The sequence below is a fragment of the Homarus americanus genome, unplaced genomic scaffold (genome assembly GCF_018991925.1).
Source record: "Homarus americanus isolate GMGI-L3 unplaced genomic scaffold, GMGI_Hamer_2.0 scaffold45698, whole genome shotgun sequence".
NCBI classification, from domain to species: domain Eukaryota; kingdom Metazoa; phylum Arthropoda; class Malacostraca; order Decapoda; family Nephropidae; genus Homarus; species Homarus americanus.
This window is the reverse complement of record NW_024735554.1, coordinates 12579010-12597492: the sequence shown is the minus strand read 5'-3', so window position 1 is coordinate 12597492 and position 18483 is coordinate 12579010. Positions and strand designations below refer to the sequence as shown.

The following is an 18483-nucleotide window of genomic DNA, read 5'->3' as shown; positions in this document are numbered from 1 at the left end:
AATCTAACCTAATGTATTCTAATCTACAGCACCTAGGTTTTGGTGACAGTTAACGTGGCATCCTGTTAAGTAAGTGAGAGATAACATATCCCAATTACAACAGATACTAATGCATCTCACGAAGCTAATTATACGCTACTGTAGTTGACACTAATGCTCTAATGTAGTAATTACAGGACTGGTCTTGGCGCTTATCACATTTGGCGCTGCGCTACTCATATAATAGACCAGTCTTAGTTAGTGGCTTTAGTTTTAGGAGACACCATGCTGTCAACCAGAGGAGATACTTCATTGGAGGACTTCAGATCAATTAATCAGAGTACCGATCTTGTCCTTATATCTGAGGGTTGGCGACCACAGTCCTCTACTCTAAACGTTCTCTGGGATTATTATTATTATTTTTTTTTTTACCAATCCTCCAATGTTTTGTATCTTTCTGTGGATCAGCTTATAATTTCCTTCTTCCATCTCAGTCTCTGCCTTCCCCTGGCCCCCATACCTTCATTCCTCCATCTCAGTCTCTGCCTTCCCCTGGCCCCCATACCTTCATTCATCCATCTCAGTCTCTGCCTTCCCCTGGCCACCATACCTTCATTCCTCCATCTCAGTCTCTGCCTTCCGCCCCATACCTTCATTCATCCATCTCAGCCTCTGCCCTGGCTTCCTTTCATTCCTCCATCTCAGTCTCTGCCTTCCTGGCCCCCTTCATTCCTCCATCTCAGTCTCTGCCTTCCCTATCTATACCTTCATTCCTCCATCTCAGTCTCTGCCTTCCCTGGCCCCATACCTTCATTCCTCCATCTCAGCCTCTGCCTTCCCCTGGCCCCCATACCTTCATTCCTCCATCTCAGTCTCTGCCTTCCCTGGCCCCCACACCTTCATTCCTCCATCTCAGTCTCTGCCTTCCCCTGGCCCCCATACCTTCATTCCCTCCATCTCAGCCCTGCCTCTGGCCCCCATACCTTCATTCCTCCATCTCAGTCTCTGCCTCCCCCATACCTTCATTCCTCCATCTCAGTCTCTGCCTTTCCCTGGTCCCCATACCTTCATTCCTCCATCTCAGTCTCTGCCTTCCCCTGGCCCCCATACCTTCATTCCTCCATCTCAGTCTCTGCCTTCCCCTGGCCCCCATACCTTCATTCCCCATCTCAGTCTCTGCCTTCCCCTGGCCCCCATACCTTCATTCCTCCATCTCAGTCTCTGCCTTCCCCTGGCCCCCGTACCTTCATTCCTCCATCTCAGTCTCTGCCTTCCCCTGGCCACCATACCTTCATTCCTCCATCCTCCCTGCCTCCTGGCCACCATACCTTCATTCCTCCATCTCAGTCTCTGCCTTCCCTGGCCCCCATACCTTCATTCCTCCATCTCAGTCTCTGCCTTCCCCTGTCCCCATACCTTCATTCCTCCATCTCAGTCTCTGCCTTCCCTGGCCACCATACCTTCATTCCTCCATCTCAGTCTCTGCCTTCCCCTGGCCCCCACACCTTCATTCCTCCATCTCAGTCTCTGCCTTCCCCTGGCCCCCCATACCTTCATTCCTCCATCTCAGTCTCTGCCTTCCCCTGGCCCCCCATACCTTCATTCCTCCATCTCAGTCTCTGCCTTCCCCTGGCCCCCATACCTTCATTCCTCCATCTCAGTCTCTGCCTTCCCTGGCCCCCTCACCTTCATTCCTCCATCTCAGTCTCTGCCTTCCCTGGCCCCCTCACCTTCATTCCTCCATCTCAGTCTCTGCCTTCCCCTGGCACCATACCTTCATTCCTCCATCTCTCAGTCTCTGCCTTCCCTGGCCCCCATACCTTCATTCCTCCATCTCAGTCTCTGCCTTCCCTGGCCCCCATACCTTCATTCCTCCATCTCAGTCTCTGCCTTCTGGCCCCATACCTTCATTCATCCATCTCAGTCTCTGCCTTCCCCTGGCCCCCTCACCTTCATTCCTCCATCTCAGTCTCTGCCTTCCCCTGGCCCCCATACCTCTCTCCTCCATCTCAGTCTCTGCCTTCCCTGGCCCCCATACCTTCATTCCTTCCATCTCAGTCTCTGCCTTCCCCCAGCCTCTATCCTTCATTCCTCCATCTCAGTCTCTGCCTTCCCCCCCACATACCTCATTCATCCATTCTCAGTCTCTGCCTTCCCCTGGCCCCCCATACCTTCATTTCCCTCCATCCTCAGTCTCTGCTTCCCCTGGCCCCCATACCTTCATTCCTCCATCTCAGTCTCTGCCTTCCCCGGCCCCTATACCTTCATTCCTCCATCTCAGTCTCTGCCTTCCCTGGCCCCCATACCTTCATTCCTCCATCTCGTCTCTGCCTCCCTGGCCCCCATCCTTCATTCCTCCATCTCAGTCTCTGCCTTCCGCCCCATACCTTCATTCCTCCATCTCAGTCTCTCCCTTCCCCCCACCTTCATTCTCCATCTCAGTCTCTGCCTTCCCCTGGCCCCATACCTTCATACTCCATCTCAGTCTCTGCCTTCCCCTGGCCCCCCATACCTTCATTCCTCCATCTCAGTCTCTGCCTTCCCTGGCCCCCCACTTCATTCCTCCTCTCAGTCTCTGCCTTCCCCTGGCCCCATACCTTCATTCCTCCATCTCAGTCTCTGCCTTCCCTGGCCCCCATACCTTCATTCTCCATCTCAGTCTCTGCCTTCCTATTTATACCTTCATTCCTCCATCTCAGTCTCTGCCTTCCCCTGGCCCCATACCTTCATTCCTCCATCTCAGTCTCCTGCCTTCCCTGGCCCCATACCTTCATTCCTCCATCTCAGTCTCTGCCTTCCCCTGGCCCCCATACCCATTCCTCCATCTCAGTCTCTGCCTTCCCTGGCCCCATACCTTCATTCCTCCATCTCAGTCTCTGCCTTCCCCTGGCCCCATACCTTCATTCCTCCATCTCAGTCTCTGCCTTCCCCAGCCCCCCCTTCATTCCTCCATCTCAGTCTCTGCCTTCCCCTGGCCCCCTTACCTTCATTCCTCCATCTCAGTCTCTGCCTTCCCCTGGCCCCATACCTTCATTCCTCCATCTCAGTCTCTGCCTTCCCCTGGCCTCCTTACCTTCATTTCCTCCATCTCAGTCTCTGCCTTCCCTAGCCCCCTTACCTTCATTCCTCATCTCAGTCTCTGCCTTTGCATACTTCAACCTATGCCTTTCGTAGCCACCCCCTCACCCTAATTATAACCAAAGTATCTAATTTTTCTTTTTCTCTCCACATTTAAAATTATTTCTCATGAGAGTTTTTTGCTAATCTTATGTCTTTTTCTATTCCAGTGAGTGTGGTTTATTCTTAGCATTCGCCTTTAACACCACATGTTTTGGGCCTCCAACCTCTTTCTGGTGTCTGCTGAAAGTGTCCACGCATCTGACCCATACAATAGTCCTTTGCCATATACTGTATCCTTTCAGCTTTTTTTTCTCAAGTTGAAGTTAATGTCTCCTTTCTTTAAGTCTTTTGGGTTATTAAATGCTGTTTTTGCTTGACCTATTCTTGTTTTGATTTCTTTCGGATATGTATACCATCACAGCTAATGCGGCGTGGTTGTGTGGATGTCGAGGCGTGGCTGTGTGGATGTGGTGTGTGTTTTGCGGCGTGATTGTGTGGATGTCGAGGCGTGATTGTCTGGTGTGGTTGTGTGGGTTTTGCGACGTGGTTGTGTGGATGTCATGGCGTGGTTGTCTGGTTTGGTTGTGTGGGTTTTGCAACTTGGTTGTTTGGGTGTTGCGACATGGTAATTGTGTGAGTGTTGCGGTATGGTTATCTGGATATTGCGGCGTGGTTGTGTGGGTTTTGTAGTGTGGATGTCATGGCGTGGTTGTCTGGTGTGGATGTCATGCCGTGGTTGTGGAGGCATGGTTGTGTAGGTGTTGCGGCGTGGTTGTGTGGGTTTTGCGACATGGCTGTAGCGGGTGTAATAAATATTAATAATAATTATGTAATAAATAATGTAAACGGTTTATTAATAAGTTAGCCGGTGGCTGAAAATATACAAACTTACATTTGATTTAGACATAATGATATGCGTTGAATACATTTACAGGGCTGTACAGTACATAAATGTTTGTTGTTATTTTTACAATAAGATGGGATGGGCTATTCTTATATCTATCGGTGTGGGCTCTTATGGGCTGAGATTTGTCGTAGTGGCGGACTGCGCAGGGTGGGCAGGGGCTGCCGTGGCAGGAACATAAATGGGCTGCAGCGGGCCTATTGGCCCATACTGGCAGTCCGTTTCACCCACCCTGCTCATATAAGCATCCAACCTATGTTTAAGCTAATCAGCGTTCGGAGTTAATGATATTTGGTAACTTGTTCCATTCATCCACTACTCTGTTCCAAACCAGTGTTTACCTATTTCCCGCCTAAATCTAAATTTGTCTAATTTAAAACCATTGTTACGGGTTCGCTCCTGGTTGGATAGTTTGAGTACCTTTGTAATGTCCCTTTGTTTAGCCCTGCCTTCCATACACCTCTATCAGGTCGCCCTCGCTCTACGTCTCTCGAGGAGTGCAAATTAGATCTTTAACCTGTCTCTATACTCAAGGTTTCTAATGCCGGGATTAGTCTTGTCATTCTCCTCTAATTCTTTCCAAGTTTTACCATTCTGTATCAGTACGGCCGAACTGAACTGCGTAATCCAGGTGTGGTCTCACAAGAGCAGAATACAGTTTTAGGATGACCTCGTTTAGTCTTGTAACTAACACTCCTTTGTATGAACCCAAGTGCTTTATTAGCCTTGTTTTGAGCAAACACATTGTTTACTTGCGTGGTTCCTACTTATCATACTCTCATCTCTCTCGCAGTCGCATTTCTCTATGGCATTGTTGTTCATCTGGTATCTGGTTTCCCTGTTTACGTCTCCTATACTGAGTACTTTACATTTGTCCGTTGAATTTCATCTGCCATTTTTCAGACCATTCGAAAAATTTGTGTACATCTTCCTGTAGTTTTGCTGAGTCCTCGTCAGATTTAATAACACCTCTATTTTAGTGTCATCAGCAAATTACTATACTGTCTCATGCCGATATCTATGTCGTTTATGTATATAATAAATAATAATGGTCCAAGTACTGAGCCGGAGAACTCCACTTGTGACGTTGCTCCAATGGGACTTAGTGCGTTAATGCTCACTCGCTGTTTCCGTTCCTTAACCCGACGCCTAATCATTTAAGGATGTTACCTTTGATGCCATGAGCTTCTACCTTTCTAATTAGTCTTTCGTGGGGGACTCTGTGAAGGCTTTGCTAAAGTCGAGATATACCACATCATAATTGTGCCCTCGTCCACCGATTCGAAAACTGAGAATTGTGAATAGATTAGTTAGCAAGAACGTCCGCTTGTGAAGCCATGCTGGGAATCATTGATCAATCGGTGCTTCTCCAGGTGATTTCGAATAGAGTTTGAAATGATTGCCAATTTTGCCTACTATTGATGTTAGACTGATTGGGCGGTAGTTGGAAGTGATCTATCCCTTCTGAAAATCGGTATTACATTCGCTATCCTCCAGGATTCTGGTACTACACCTGTTTTAAGACATGTTAAACAACTTTGCTAAGGGCATACTAAGCTCTTCCTTACATTCCTTTAATACTCTGGCAAATGTCTCATCGGGACCAGGTGACTTATTAGGCTTTAGTTTGTCCATTTGCTTACTAACATCGTTACTAGTCACTACTATCTCCTTAATTTGTTTTCTTCCCATCTCTGAATAGAGTCGGTGCCTCAGGTATCATGTAGAATTTTCGGTGGTGAAAACTGTTGAAAAATATTTATTCAAATTATTGCTCATTTCTCTGTCGTTATCAGTAGGCTCGCCGGTGTCTGACTGTATTGGTCCAATCTTTACTCGTGTTTTAGTTTGATACATTTGGTAGAATCCTTTGGGGTTTGTCTTCGCCTCCCTTGCTATCCTGGGATGACGAGGATGGTGCAGTAGTCCACTGGATGTCATGGCGTGGTTGTCTGGTGTGGATGCCTGGCGTGGTTGTCTGGTGTAATAATAATAAAATAATAATTAACGGTTTATTGAAAATTTCTGCAGCCTGAAGGCTGAAAATATACATTGGACATAAATGACTTATTACATACATTGGTGGTTTAACAAAAGCCTTCATTAGAGAAAGGTGAAGGAACATACAGTGAACATACAGATTAATGTTTACACACGTAGATCATGTGAGCTGAGGTGTTGAACAGCAGACACTTAGTGTAGTAACTCCTTCACAGATGGCGTTATGAGGGGCATCACATGGAGTAGTAGTTCCCTCACAGGTGGTGTTATGAGGGGCTTGACGTGGTGTAGTAATTCCCTCACAGATGGTGATATGAGGGGCCTGATGATGTAGTAATATCCTCACAGATGGTGTATGAGGGGCCTGATGATGTAGTAATTCCCTCACAGATGGTGTTATGATGTGTGTAGTAAATCCCTCATAGATGGTGTATGAGGGCCTGATGTGGTGTAATAATTCCCTCACAGATGTATGAGGCATCACATGGCGTAGTTCCCTCACGGATGGTGTTATGAGGGCATCACGTGGTGTAGAATTCCTCACAGATGGTGTTATGAGGAACCTCGCATGATGCTGTAGCTCATTCACTACGTAGTGTCGTAGCATCATGGGGACACCATGGTCTGTCACAGGACCCATCACTCAGTGGGTGAGGTGTGGTCCCAGGCCTACCCATCGTGGAATCTCAGGCATTATCACTGGGTACCTGGGACCTCACTGTGTGAAGGTTAGCTGGGTAAGACTCATGTGACTGCGAGTTGTTTCACTAAGCACTGTTCACCACTATTCAACACTGGTTCCATTCCTTTCCCAAATGAAATAGTAACTGCGAGAACTTGTTGATATTCCAGTGGGATTCAGGGAGGGAGTTGGTATAGGCCAACATAATAGTTGACGTGGCTGCTGCTAGAGCAGCGCCAGGTGCGTGGAGGCGTGGTTGTGCGAGTGTTAAGGCGTGGTTGTGAGGTTGTGTCATTTGGTTGTTTTCAGTGTAGTAATTTCAACAAAAGAGCTCCGAACTCCAACCGGAGCACGAACGCTACGACTGGCAATGACGTTATAGGTCCACAGTGTGTTCCTAGAAAGTGTGTGTGTATGTGTGTGTTCAAACTAAGATGTAAAATACCAAGTGAGAAGGACAGTAATTTGTTCACATGTAATGTAACGAAGGACTGCCGCTTAACGAAGGACTTACGAACACACTAGAGCTGGTTCATGATGGTCTTACATTATCGTCTCTATGATAATTTGAAGTAGAACGGAGGCGCATCCGGTTGGGGGGTAGCCAGAGTGTTGTCGAGGTGGAGGAGTGGTGTCGTCAGTGATCGCTTCGCCGCCAGCTAACACGTCGTGCTCGAGTGTGTGTCGTCCCGCCTCCGTAAAAAATATATAATGTGGCCGTGCGGTGTCGTGTTGTTGTTAAGGATCACTTGAAGATTAGAAACGTCAGATTATTTTGTCTTGAGAGTAACCACTTTAACCTAACCTAACCTTCTCCACGTTTAAATACGCTGGGGCCTAATTTATACCTGATCCGTAGTTGTAGGCTGTCGTGATGCCCTGAAGTACTGGACTTGGCCGTTATACTTGAGCGTCGTCCCTGCAAAACAAAAGTGGTCGCTCATTTCGGCGGGTAGTGGTCGTTTTAGTTATTCCTTACCAGAAAAACGACACTTAGTGGGTTGTTAGTGCTGTGTGACTAGTGAAGCGCTGGTCGTTGTTCACTATTGAGCGATGTCCAACTGGGGCAGTGGTCATCTGGCTCCTAGAAGTGGTCGTGTTGACTCGTGTGGCCCCTAGAAGTGGTCGTGTTAACTCGTGTGGCCCCTAGAAGTGGTCGTGTTAACTCGTGTGGCCCCTAGAAGTGGTTGTGTTAACTCGTGGCCGCTAGTGGTCGTGTTAATCTCATGGCTAAGTGGTTGTGTTATACTCGTTGGCCCCTAAAGTGGTCGTGTTAACTCGTGTGTCAGGTGGTTGGGCGACGACCACTGAGTCAGTGCTGGTGTTTGTTGTGGTGTGGACTGGTTGTGGCCTCTCCCTCCTCTTACCTCTCTCCATCCTCCTCCCTCCTCCTCCTCCTCCTCCCTCCCTCCCTCCTTACCTTCCTCCTCCTTATCTCTCTCCTCCCTCCTTACCTCCCTCCCTCCTCTTACCTCCTCCCTCCTCCTTACCTCCCCTCCCTCCTCCCCTTACCTCCTCCCTCCTCTTACCTCCCTCCCCTCCTCCTTACCTCTCTCCCTCCTCCCCCTCCTCCTCTCCTTACCTCCCTCCCTCCTCCTTACCTCCCTCCCTCCTCCTACCTCCTCCCTCCCTCCTCCTCTCCTCCCTCTCCTCCTACCTATCTCCCTCCTCCCACCTCCCTCCCTCCTCCCACTCTCCCTCCTCCCCACCTCCTCCTCCTCCCTCCTCCTACTCCTCTCCTCCCTCCTCCTCCCTCCCTCCCTCCTCTCTCCCTCCTCCTTACCTCTCTCCTCCCTCTCCTCCTACCTCCTCCCTCCTCCTACCTCCCTCCCTCCTCCTACCTCCCTCCTCCTCCTACTCCTCCTCCCTCCTCCTCCTACCTCCCTCCTCCTCCTCCTTACTCTCCCTCTCCTCCTTACTCTCTCCCTCCTCCTTTCCTCCCTCCCTCCTCCTCCCCTCCTCCTCCTACCTCCTCCCTCCCTCCTCCTCCCTCCTCCTCCTCCTCCTCCTCTCCCTCCTCCTTACCTCCCTCCTCCCTCCCTCCTCCCTCCCTCCTCTCTCCTCCCTGCTCCTCCTACTCCTCCCTCCCCTCCTCCTTGCCTCCCTGCTCCTCCCACTCCTCCCTCCCTCCTCCTCCTTCCCTCTCCCTCCTCCTCCCTCCTACCTCTCCCTCCTCCTCCTTACCTCCCTCCCTCCTCTCCCATCCCTCCCTCCTCCTCTCCTCCCTCCCTCCTCCTACTCCTCCCTCCCTCCTCCTTACCTCTCCCTCCTCCTCTACCTCCCTCCCTCCTCCTTACCTCCTCCCTCCTCCTCTCCCTCCTCCTCCTCCCTCCTCCCTACCTCCCTCCCTCCTCCTACTCCTCCCTGCTCCTCCTTACCTCCCTCCCTCCTACCCTCCCTCTCTCCTACCTGCTTTACCTCTACCTCCTTATCTCACTGCCACCTCTTGCCTTTTTCTCCCACCCACACCCACACCTCCCCAGAGAACCTCCTTCACACCCTCCCCCAGAGGACGTCCTCCCCACACCTCCCCCAGAGAACCTCTCACACCTCCCCAGACGACCTCCTACTCCCACACTCCCCCAGAGGACGTCCTCCTCCCACACCTCCCAGAGGACGTCTCCTCCCACACCTCCCCAGTGGACCTCCTCTCACACCTCCCCAGAGAACCCTCCTCTACACACCTCCCCAGACGACCTCCTCCTCCCACACACCTCCCCCAGAGGACGTCCTCCTCCCACACCTCCCCAGAGAACCTCCTCCCACACCTCCCCAGTGGACCTCCTCTCACACCTCCCAGACGACCTCCTCCTCCCACACCTCCCCAGGACCTCCTCCCACACCTCCCCAGTGAACCTCCTCCCCACACTCTCCCCAGTGACGTCCTCCTCCCACACCTCCCCCAGAGAACCTCCTCCCACACCTCCCCAGTGGACCTCCTCTCACACCTCCCCAGACGACCTCCTCCTCCACACCTCCCCAGAGAACCTCCTCCTCCCACACCTCCCCAGTGAACCTCCTCCCCACACCTCCCAGAGGACGTCCTCCCTCCCACACACCTCAACCAGAGAACCTCCTCTCACACCTCCCCCAGACGACCTCCCTCTCCCACACCTCCCCAGAGGACGTCCTCCCCACACCCTCCCAGAACCTCCTCTCACACCTCCCAGAGGACGTCCTCCTCCCACACCTCCCCAGAGGACCTCCTCTCCCACACCTCCCCAGAGGACGTCCTCCTCCCACACCTCCCCCAGTGGACTCCTTCACACCTCCCCAGAGAACCTCCTCTCACACCTCCCCAGACGACCTCCTCCTCCCACACCTCCCCAGAGGACTCCCTCCTCCCACACCTCCCCAGTGAACCTCCTCCTACACCTCCCCCGGAGGACGCCCCCTCCCCACACCTCCCCAGAGGACCTCCTCACACCTCCCCAGACGACCCTCCTCCTCCCACACCTCCCCAGAGACGTCCCTCCCACACCTCCCCCAGAGAACCTCCTCTCACACCTCCCCAGAGGACCTCCCCCTCCCACACTTCCCCAGAGGACCTCCTCCCCACACCCCCCCAGAGAACCTTCCTCACACCTCCCCCAGAGGACTCTCTCCCACACACCTCCCCATAGGACCTCCCTCCTCCTCACCTCCCCAGAGGACCTCCTCCTCCCACACCTCCCCAGAGGACCTCCTCCTCCCCCACACCTCCCCAGAGGACCTCCTCCTCCCCCACTCCTCCCCCAGAGGACCTCCTCCTCCTCCCCACACCTCCCCCAGTGACCTCCTCTCTCCCCAGAGGACCTCCCCTTCTTCCCACACCTCCCCAGAGGACCTTATCCCCTCCTCACACCTCCCCAGAGGACTCCTCCCACACCTCCCCCAGTGAACCTCCCTCCCACACCTCCTCCAGAGGACGTCCTCTCCCACACCTCCCCAGAGGACCTCCTCCCACACCTCCCCAGACGACCTCTCCTCCCACACCTCCCAGAGGACGTCCTCCTCCCACACCTCCCCCAGTGGACCTCCTCCTCCCACACTTCCCCAGAGGACCTCCTCCTCCACACCCCCAGAGGACCTCTCCTCCCACACCTCCCAGAGGACCTCCTCCTCCCACACCTCCCCCCCAGGATCCTCCCTCCCACACCTCCCCCAGTGGACCTCTCCTCACACCTCCCCAGAGGACCTCCTCCTCCCACACCTCCCCCAGAGACCTCCTCCTCCCACACCTCCCCAGTGAACCTCCTCCCACACCTCCAGAGGACGTCCTCCTCCCACACCTCCCCAGAGGACCTCTCCCTCCCACACTCTGACGACCTCCTCCTCCCACACCTCCCCGAGGACCTCCTTCACACCCCTCCCCAGAGGACCTCCCTTCCTCCCACACCTCCCCAGAGGACCTCTCTTCCTCCCAAACCTCCCCAGAGGACCTCCTCCTCCACACCTCCCCCAGAGGACCTCTTCCCCCAAACTTCCCCAGAGGACTCCTCCTCCTCCCACACACCTCCCCAGAGGACCTCTTCCTCCCAAACCTCCCCAGAGGACCTCCTCCCCACACCTCCCCAGAGGACCTCCTTCCTCCCACACCTCCCCAGAGACCTCCTCTTCTCCCAAACCTCCCCAGAGGACCTCCTCCCACACCTCCCCCAGTGACCTCCTCCTCCCACACCTCCCCAGACCTCCCTCTTCTTCCCAACCTCCCCAGAGGACCTCCTCCTCCCACATCCCCAGAGGACCTCCTCCTCCCAAACCTCCCCCAGAGGACCTCTTCCTCCCACACCTCCCCCAGTGCACTCCCTCTCACACCTCCCCCAGAGGACCTCTTCCTCACACCTTCCCCAGAGAACTCCTCCCACACCTCCCCAGAGACTCCCCAGAGGTCCTCCTTCCTCCCAAACCTCCCCCAGAGGACCTCCCACACCTCCCCAGATGACCTCCCTCCCTCCATATGATACTGGTAACCTAGCGGCCACACACAACCACAACCACCGAACCTGTCAGAAACTAGAGTAGTGCACCCTGCCTGCCTGCCTCACTCAACCCAACCCAACACTAACCAAACCCAAACCTAACCAAACCTAATTAACCTAATACAGCTAGACTCTCCTCGAACGTAAACGAACTTAACCTTACCTAATATAGCCCAGCCCAGCCTGCCCCCTGTCCAGTCCAGTCCAGTCCAGCCCAACTCTAACCAAATTTAGTTAAACCCAATCCAAAACAACCCCTACTTAACCTAACTTAGACCCAACCGATATATGAGGATATGTTTCTGTTGTTTGCCATTCATGTATATATAGTTGTATGTTTCTGTTTTCAATATTATATAAAGGTGTATATATGTATATTACAAGGCTGTTTCTGTCATATATATATATATATATATATATAGTAGAGAGATAGGAGACAACATGAAGAATGTGTGGGCTCATACTTTCAGTGAGTACATCAGTCTGTACTCACCCCTGAAGATGTGAATTACACGAAAGCGTTAAACTTCGTGTTTTTTCTTCTTCTTTCCTTGTGGTTATACATATACCTAGATCACGCGCACCTACAGTGATTTACTTGCATATATTTATATATTTCATTAGCCCAATAAACACGCGGACTTCTACATACAATCAACACCTCAACCCGCCAGGATTCGAACCCACGGCCCAGGAGCCCATAAGCTCGTTGAACAAGCTTTGTGTGAAACATAACAGAGTCTAGGACTGCTTTTAGTATCCTGGTGGTCCAGCAGTTAGCGTTTCCCGGTCAGTCATGGGCTCGTGGGCCGTGGGTTCGAATTCTGGCGGGTTGAGGTGTTGATTGTATATATATATATATATATATATATATATATATATATATATATATATATATATATATATATATATATATATATATATATATATATATATATATATATATATAACCTGATGTAACTTATCTTTTCCCGACTCATCTGAACCCTAACCTAACCTAACCTGCCCTGCAGCAGTTATTGAGAAGACTAGAGATTTGTTTGTGAGGATAGGTACAGGATGGCACAGCGGCAGGAGAGCGTAGAATCTGACCTGTCCTTCGGGGCTGTTCAGGACACCATAGGTAAGTTCTTTTGTGAATAAGTCACTTTTTCACTCAGTCATAAATTGGTATTTGTAGAGCTGGACGAAAAATTCTCTCAGTGAGAAGGTAAATTACACTGTCGTGGTTAGCATTCATAGGATTAGTCGAGAATTTTTGCGCGCGCACGTGTGTGTGTGTGTGTGTGTGTGTGTACAGTACACAGTAATAAAAAATTTATACGAACAACAAATGAACCGATGTGTTGAAGCTTGGTTGATGTAGTTTTGTGAGACATTTAACGATTGTGAAGTATTTACAGGGTTCCTATTGTCATTGGAGCGTGGAGGCCGAGTAGATACAACGCTTGCCTCCTGTTCCGGGGGTCACTGGTTTGATTCCCGGGCACTCACAGTTCACCCAGCTGTAAATGGGTACCTAAGCTTACAACTTGGGGAAGTGAATCCGGTCGAGAGCAGTACCGGCCATGCTGCCTCCTTGTGTACTGAAGGCTTACGCCCGTATTATTAAACAACATCTTCCCTTGAAGAGGGTCGTCGTGTTTCAACCGAGTTTTAAACTAAATGAGTCCTGAGGGACACCGCAGTACAGTACTTAACAGGGTGGTGTGGCGGTAAGATTAATTAATTCCAATATTATAAATTAATTTTATTGGAATTAATTAATCTTACCGCCACACCACCCCGTTAAGTACAGTACTGCGGTGTCCCTTAGGACTCATTTAGTTTAAAACTCGGTTGAAACACGACGACCCTCTTCAAGGGAAGATGTTGTTTAATAATACGGGCGTTAGTATACAGTGTGCTGTATCCACACTGTCCCTAACGGGCAGTCATGCCTTTGGGACCCACTTTTACCTTTCAGTGATTGAAAATCCTGGAAAGACTCATGGAAATAAAAGTACCGATGGAAATGGCATTTATTTATTTTTTAAACCACCGGCGTGCATATTTCCCCTTTTACATATTACCTTCCAGGGTTCAACATGTTTATATTCTGTATATGAGAGTAACAGCCGAGGAGAACGTCATCTTCTTAGGGGTGATGGAATTTAGTGACAGTATTTCTAGTTACCTAATTATCCCACCTGTTTCAGTTCCATCAGTACAGTGTATAATGTATTACCTTCAGCAACATTTACTCAAAGAATTTACACTATTTACGATACACAATCAAAATAGCATAAAGGAATTTTTTTTAGACTTTTAAGAATTAAGCTTCTTGTCACACACCCATACTGTCAAGTCGAGTATAGGTCGCATATGACAGTGATTACACCAACAAGGGCTTCCCGTCTGCTTGATAAAACCGTCAGGCGTCAGCCAGAAAAGTCCCTAAGTGTCGTCAACATACTGAAGCGATTAGGGTAGAGAAACTCAAGTGTATTATCGTTACTGTAAACTGTAGAATTTCAATATGTGTAAAAGGACACGGCAGGATCATGTGAGTATGTAAACAAACTACCTTAGCTATTTCGGTCAGCAGCATAACTCAAGAACAGGAAAACCTGTATATACTGTGTGGGGTTTCGTGATGTTGATTCACACTCAGGATGGGTTGGAGAAGGGAAACTCACAATGCGTTCTTTGTATACATATTGTATTGGATGTACAGGGCAGCTTGGTGCTGGGAAGTGGCAACGTGGTTACAAGCGTGGAGTAGAGAGCTGGTTGGTGAGGTGCGTGCTCAGAGGTGTTGCGTGCTGCGTGGCTGTAGGTAGAAGAAGGCAGGTCACGGCGAGGTAAGGTCTTATATAGCGGAGGTAGGCGTGGCTTGATAGTTGACCTCCGCTATGTTAGGCAGCGTTAGTTGCCGACCTTAGACCACGAGGCATAGGCTGGGGAATTCTAAGAGGGGTCGGCTAGTCAGCGACAAACGGCAGTTGTAGTTGTAGGGGAGAGGATCCACTACAACTGTACAGTCGTGAACACAAGTCCTGTCGCCCCTTGTGCTGTTCCGCGAACCAAGAGATTCAGACTCATGAACCCGAAGCAGTAGACAGTGGTGCATTATTCTGCCCATAAATGCTTCGGATTCATGAGTCTGAATCTCAGGGTTCGTGGAGCAGCACAAGGGGCGACAGGACTTGTGTTCACGACTAACATACGTCATGTTTCTAATTCGATGCACAAGAACAACTGCGTTTTTTACGTTTACATCTTATAAAAACAAAAATATAACGTCTTAGCACCACAATCTGCGCTACCTCGCATTCCATTGTTCATTGTCAGTCATATTGGATTTCTAGTAATAATAAACACGTCCAACCTTCTCCCTGATCGAACACAGGTCACCACCCCAAGCGTGTACATTTACTCAGAGGCAAGTGTAATCACCCCTATACTGTACTTGAAGTACATAGTGGAGTATTTCGACTGTACTATAAACTCCCTGTATTATTGTTGTAGTAACAAACATCTAACCTTGTTTATATCGGGTTGCAGGTGTTGTTTCAGTGGTGTAAACGACTCGGTTGACTATTTAACGTAACCAACACTGGGAGGATAGTTATGGAAAGAAGAGTTTACTATCTTTTCACGCCGTAATTACGCTGTGTGGAAATCTCTATGCAGTGTGATGAAGCTCTTTTTGGGTTAAATATTTTTTAGTGAACATGCACGGAACTTTATATTGATTATTATATAGGGTGATAGACCCCCACCCCCCCACCAAGAAAAATGCTATATAGTGCTTTCGTCGGAAATTTATATATATATATATATATATATATATATATATATATATATATATATAAATTTCCGACGAAAGCACTATATAGCATTTTTCTTGGTGGGGGGGTGGGGGTCTATCACCCTATATAATAATCAATATATATATATATATTTTTTTTCGATTTCATTTAGTGGGGCAGATATGAATTGGTAACTCAACTACAACCACAGCTGCCACAAGATTGTCACATCAAATTTTCTTCATTATTTAATTAAAAATACGAACATTTGGAAACTATTCATGATCCAAAATAACACTGAATAGTTTATTATTATAAAAATTCTACCTTTGGCTTGTTTAATATTTATCCTGGCAGTGATACAGCCGAAAATAGATCCACCAATTACAATCACCGTTACATACAGCCTTCCTTTACCAAGTATTGCCAGGTAAAATTACGAATACGAGACCCAGGGTGGGGTCAGTGCATCTTTGGTTGACTGTACTAAATATTTCAGATATACTGCAGTGGCAAGCTGAATATTTTCCCTGAAGCCGTAAATGGGAAAATCCAGGAATAGTGAGTGATTGCTATTGTTGTTAAGTCAGAAATAAAGAGTGAAAAGTTGTACCCACGAAGAGATCGCACTTACAGTACAAACTATACAAATAAATTATTAGAAAAGGCATAAAAATCGTCCCCTGAAGATTTCTAGGCATTTATTAGAATATATGACGACGTACAGTAATTTTATTTCTTATGTGTAAAAACAGAGAAAATTATACTTCATTCATATCTATGTGACATATTGCCGAAAATTTTGTTCTTATTCAGTTTAAGCAATTCGTCTGGCGGCCATCTTGGATTTTTCCCATTTACGGCTTCAGGGGAAATATTCAGCTTGACGCTACATCTGAAATCATTGAGTACATATTAAACGTAATCTTGGAGGATTGATAAAAAAACAGCAGCCAAAGAACGTTTAGAGTGTTGGACTGTGGTCGCCAACCCTCAGATATGATGACTGGACCATGGTTGATTGTTTGAGGTATAAGGGAATTGCGGGGTAAAAACACGCACAAACCTAATGAAACCTAACGTATACTTGTCTAACCTAACCTAACCTATCCAGAGAAACCTGACCGAACCTCTGCCCCCTGGACCTCCCGGTGTGTAAACCTAACCTAACACAACAAGACAAAAGAAAAACAAAAGAACCTAAAGAAAACAAAATCTGGAAATAAAAATTAAAAACAAATCGAAAATTATAAATTTCCTACATAAACGCATGCACGAGTATTGTATCACGTGACATAGACACTTCTGCTGATTGGTTGAGTAAGAAGTAAACACTGTATGTCCCCGCTAACTTGTACTCTCTTAAGTGAAATAAAAAAGTAAAACTAAATCGAAAAAAGTAATGGTATCCGACGGAAATGCTATAGAATATTTTTTTTTTATCCTCGTTAGCTAAAAGAATCAAACAGGTGTCAAAAATTGGGAAACGAATATTGTATGGTAGCCTACGTTTGTTATTCAATTGAGGATCATGGGGAGGCAGAAACTAAGAGGGATGACTTATTGATGTAAATTAAAAGGTGTTGTCCTCTGAGGTTTGAAAGATCTGGAGGCAGTACTGAGGGCAACTCGAAAATATACTACTGGGTATTGTGATGTTTCAAAGTTCATAGGCATGGAATATGGTGTTTCAGTTTATATTATTGTGTTTCAGATGCGCTGTTGGCCGACCTGCAGAACAGCATCACGCCCACTTCCTCCGCGCCCACCACCCCCCATCCACCCCACAATGGTGCCGCCCACCCGCCCACCGCCGCCCATAATAACAGCTTCAACGGTCAAGAGGTGAGTACACGTTCTTTGCCGGACACACACACACTCACTTGATATCTACCCTGTCGACTACTACTACTACTACTACTACTACTTTTTTTTAAATGGCCTCCAGCCTCCCCCAATAGCCACACCTTCGCCACCATTTAATTACCTTAATATTAAATATCCTAATACATATGTAGCTATCCTATCTGTGTTAAATTAGTTGAGCCGCAGATCTATGCGGCATTCAGTGACAGTAGCCTCATAGTCAATATCTGCAGCAGTTGTCGGAATTGGGGCAGAAGCTCTCGTTCCCTTGAGGCAGAGCAAAGCCGACCGAAGCTGCTACTACTACTACTACTTTTTTTTTTTTTTTTTTTTTTAACGTGGCCTCCACTCCCCAATAGCCACACCTTCGCCACCATTTATTTACCTTAATATTAAATATCCTAATACATAAGAAGCTATCCTATCTGTGTTAAATTAGTTGAGCCGCAGATCCATGCGGCATTCCGTGACTGTAGCCTCATAGTCAATATCTACGACTACTACTACTACTACTATTATTATTGTTATTGTTATTGTTGTTGTTATTATTATTATTATTATTATTATTATTATTATTATTATTGCCTACACTGTCAACTCTCTATCGTTATTATTATCAGAATCAGTTTCTTTTTGTGTACTGTACTCTCTTGTTGTTACGTAATTATGTAATCTGATAATATTTGGCAGCTATCGTCCAGGAACCAATGGAAGCGTTGGTGTGGTTTCCTGCCAGTAGTAATGTTTATCTGGGAGTCGATAACAATTTGTTTTATCTCGTATAATTGTTAAATGTTGCAGTAATAGTGTAGCCACTAACCTTGCTACGCTCTTAATGACCTATGTTTTTGAAGCACAGTAATAACATCATAACAACAACTGGGAGTCAGATTTCTCCTGATACGACTTGATGCATTGTGGTGGTAGTGGTGACAGTGAGTTTGGTAGTGGCTGTGGTGGTGGTTAGTGGAAGTGGGGGTAGTGGATTGTGGTGGTAGTGGTTTGGGATGGAGGTGGTAGTGGTTGTGATGGTGGTTATGGTGAAGTTGTGGTGCTAGTGATGTGGTGATGGTAGTAGTAGGGGGGGGTGGTGGTGGTGGTGGTGGTGGTAGTAGTAATAATGGTGGTTGTGGTGGTGGTCGTGATGGTAGAGGTATTAGTAGGAGTAGAGGTGGT

The 18483-nt window shown here is 48.4% G+C and overlaps 1 protein-coding gene across 9 annotated transcripts in view; it reads left to right on the top strand.

Moving 5' to 3' along the window:
• The window catches only part of LOC121871529 (paxillin-like), a 173279-nt gene that overhangs the window by 6396 nt on the left and 148400 nt on the right, over positions 1–18483 (top strand). For all 9 annotated transcript variants that reach the window (XM_042373960.1, XM_042373956.1, XM_042373958.1 and 6 more), the window contains one exon: positions 17156–17286. In XM_042373960.1, the coding sequence (XP_042229894.1) occupies positions 17156–17286 (131 nt within the window). The remainder of the gene's footprint in view (positions 1–17155; positions 17287–18483) is intronic.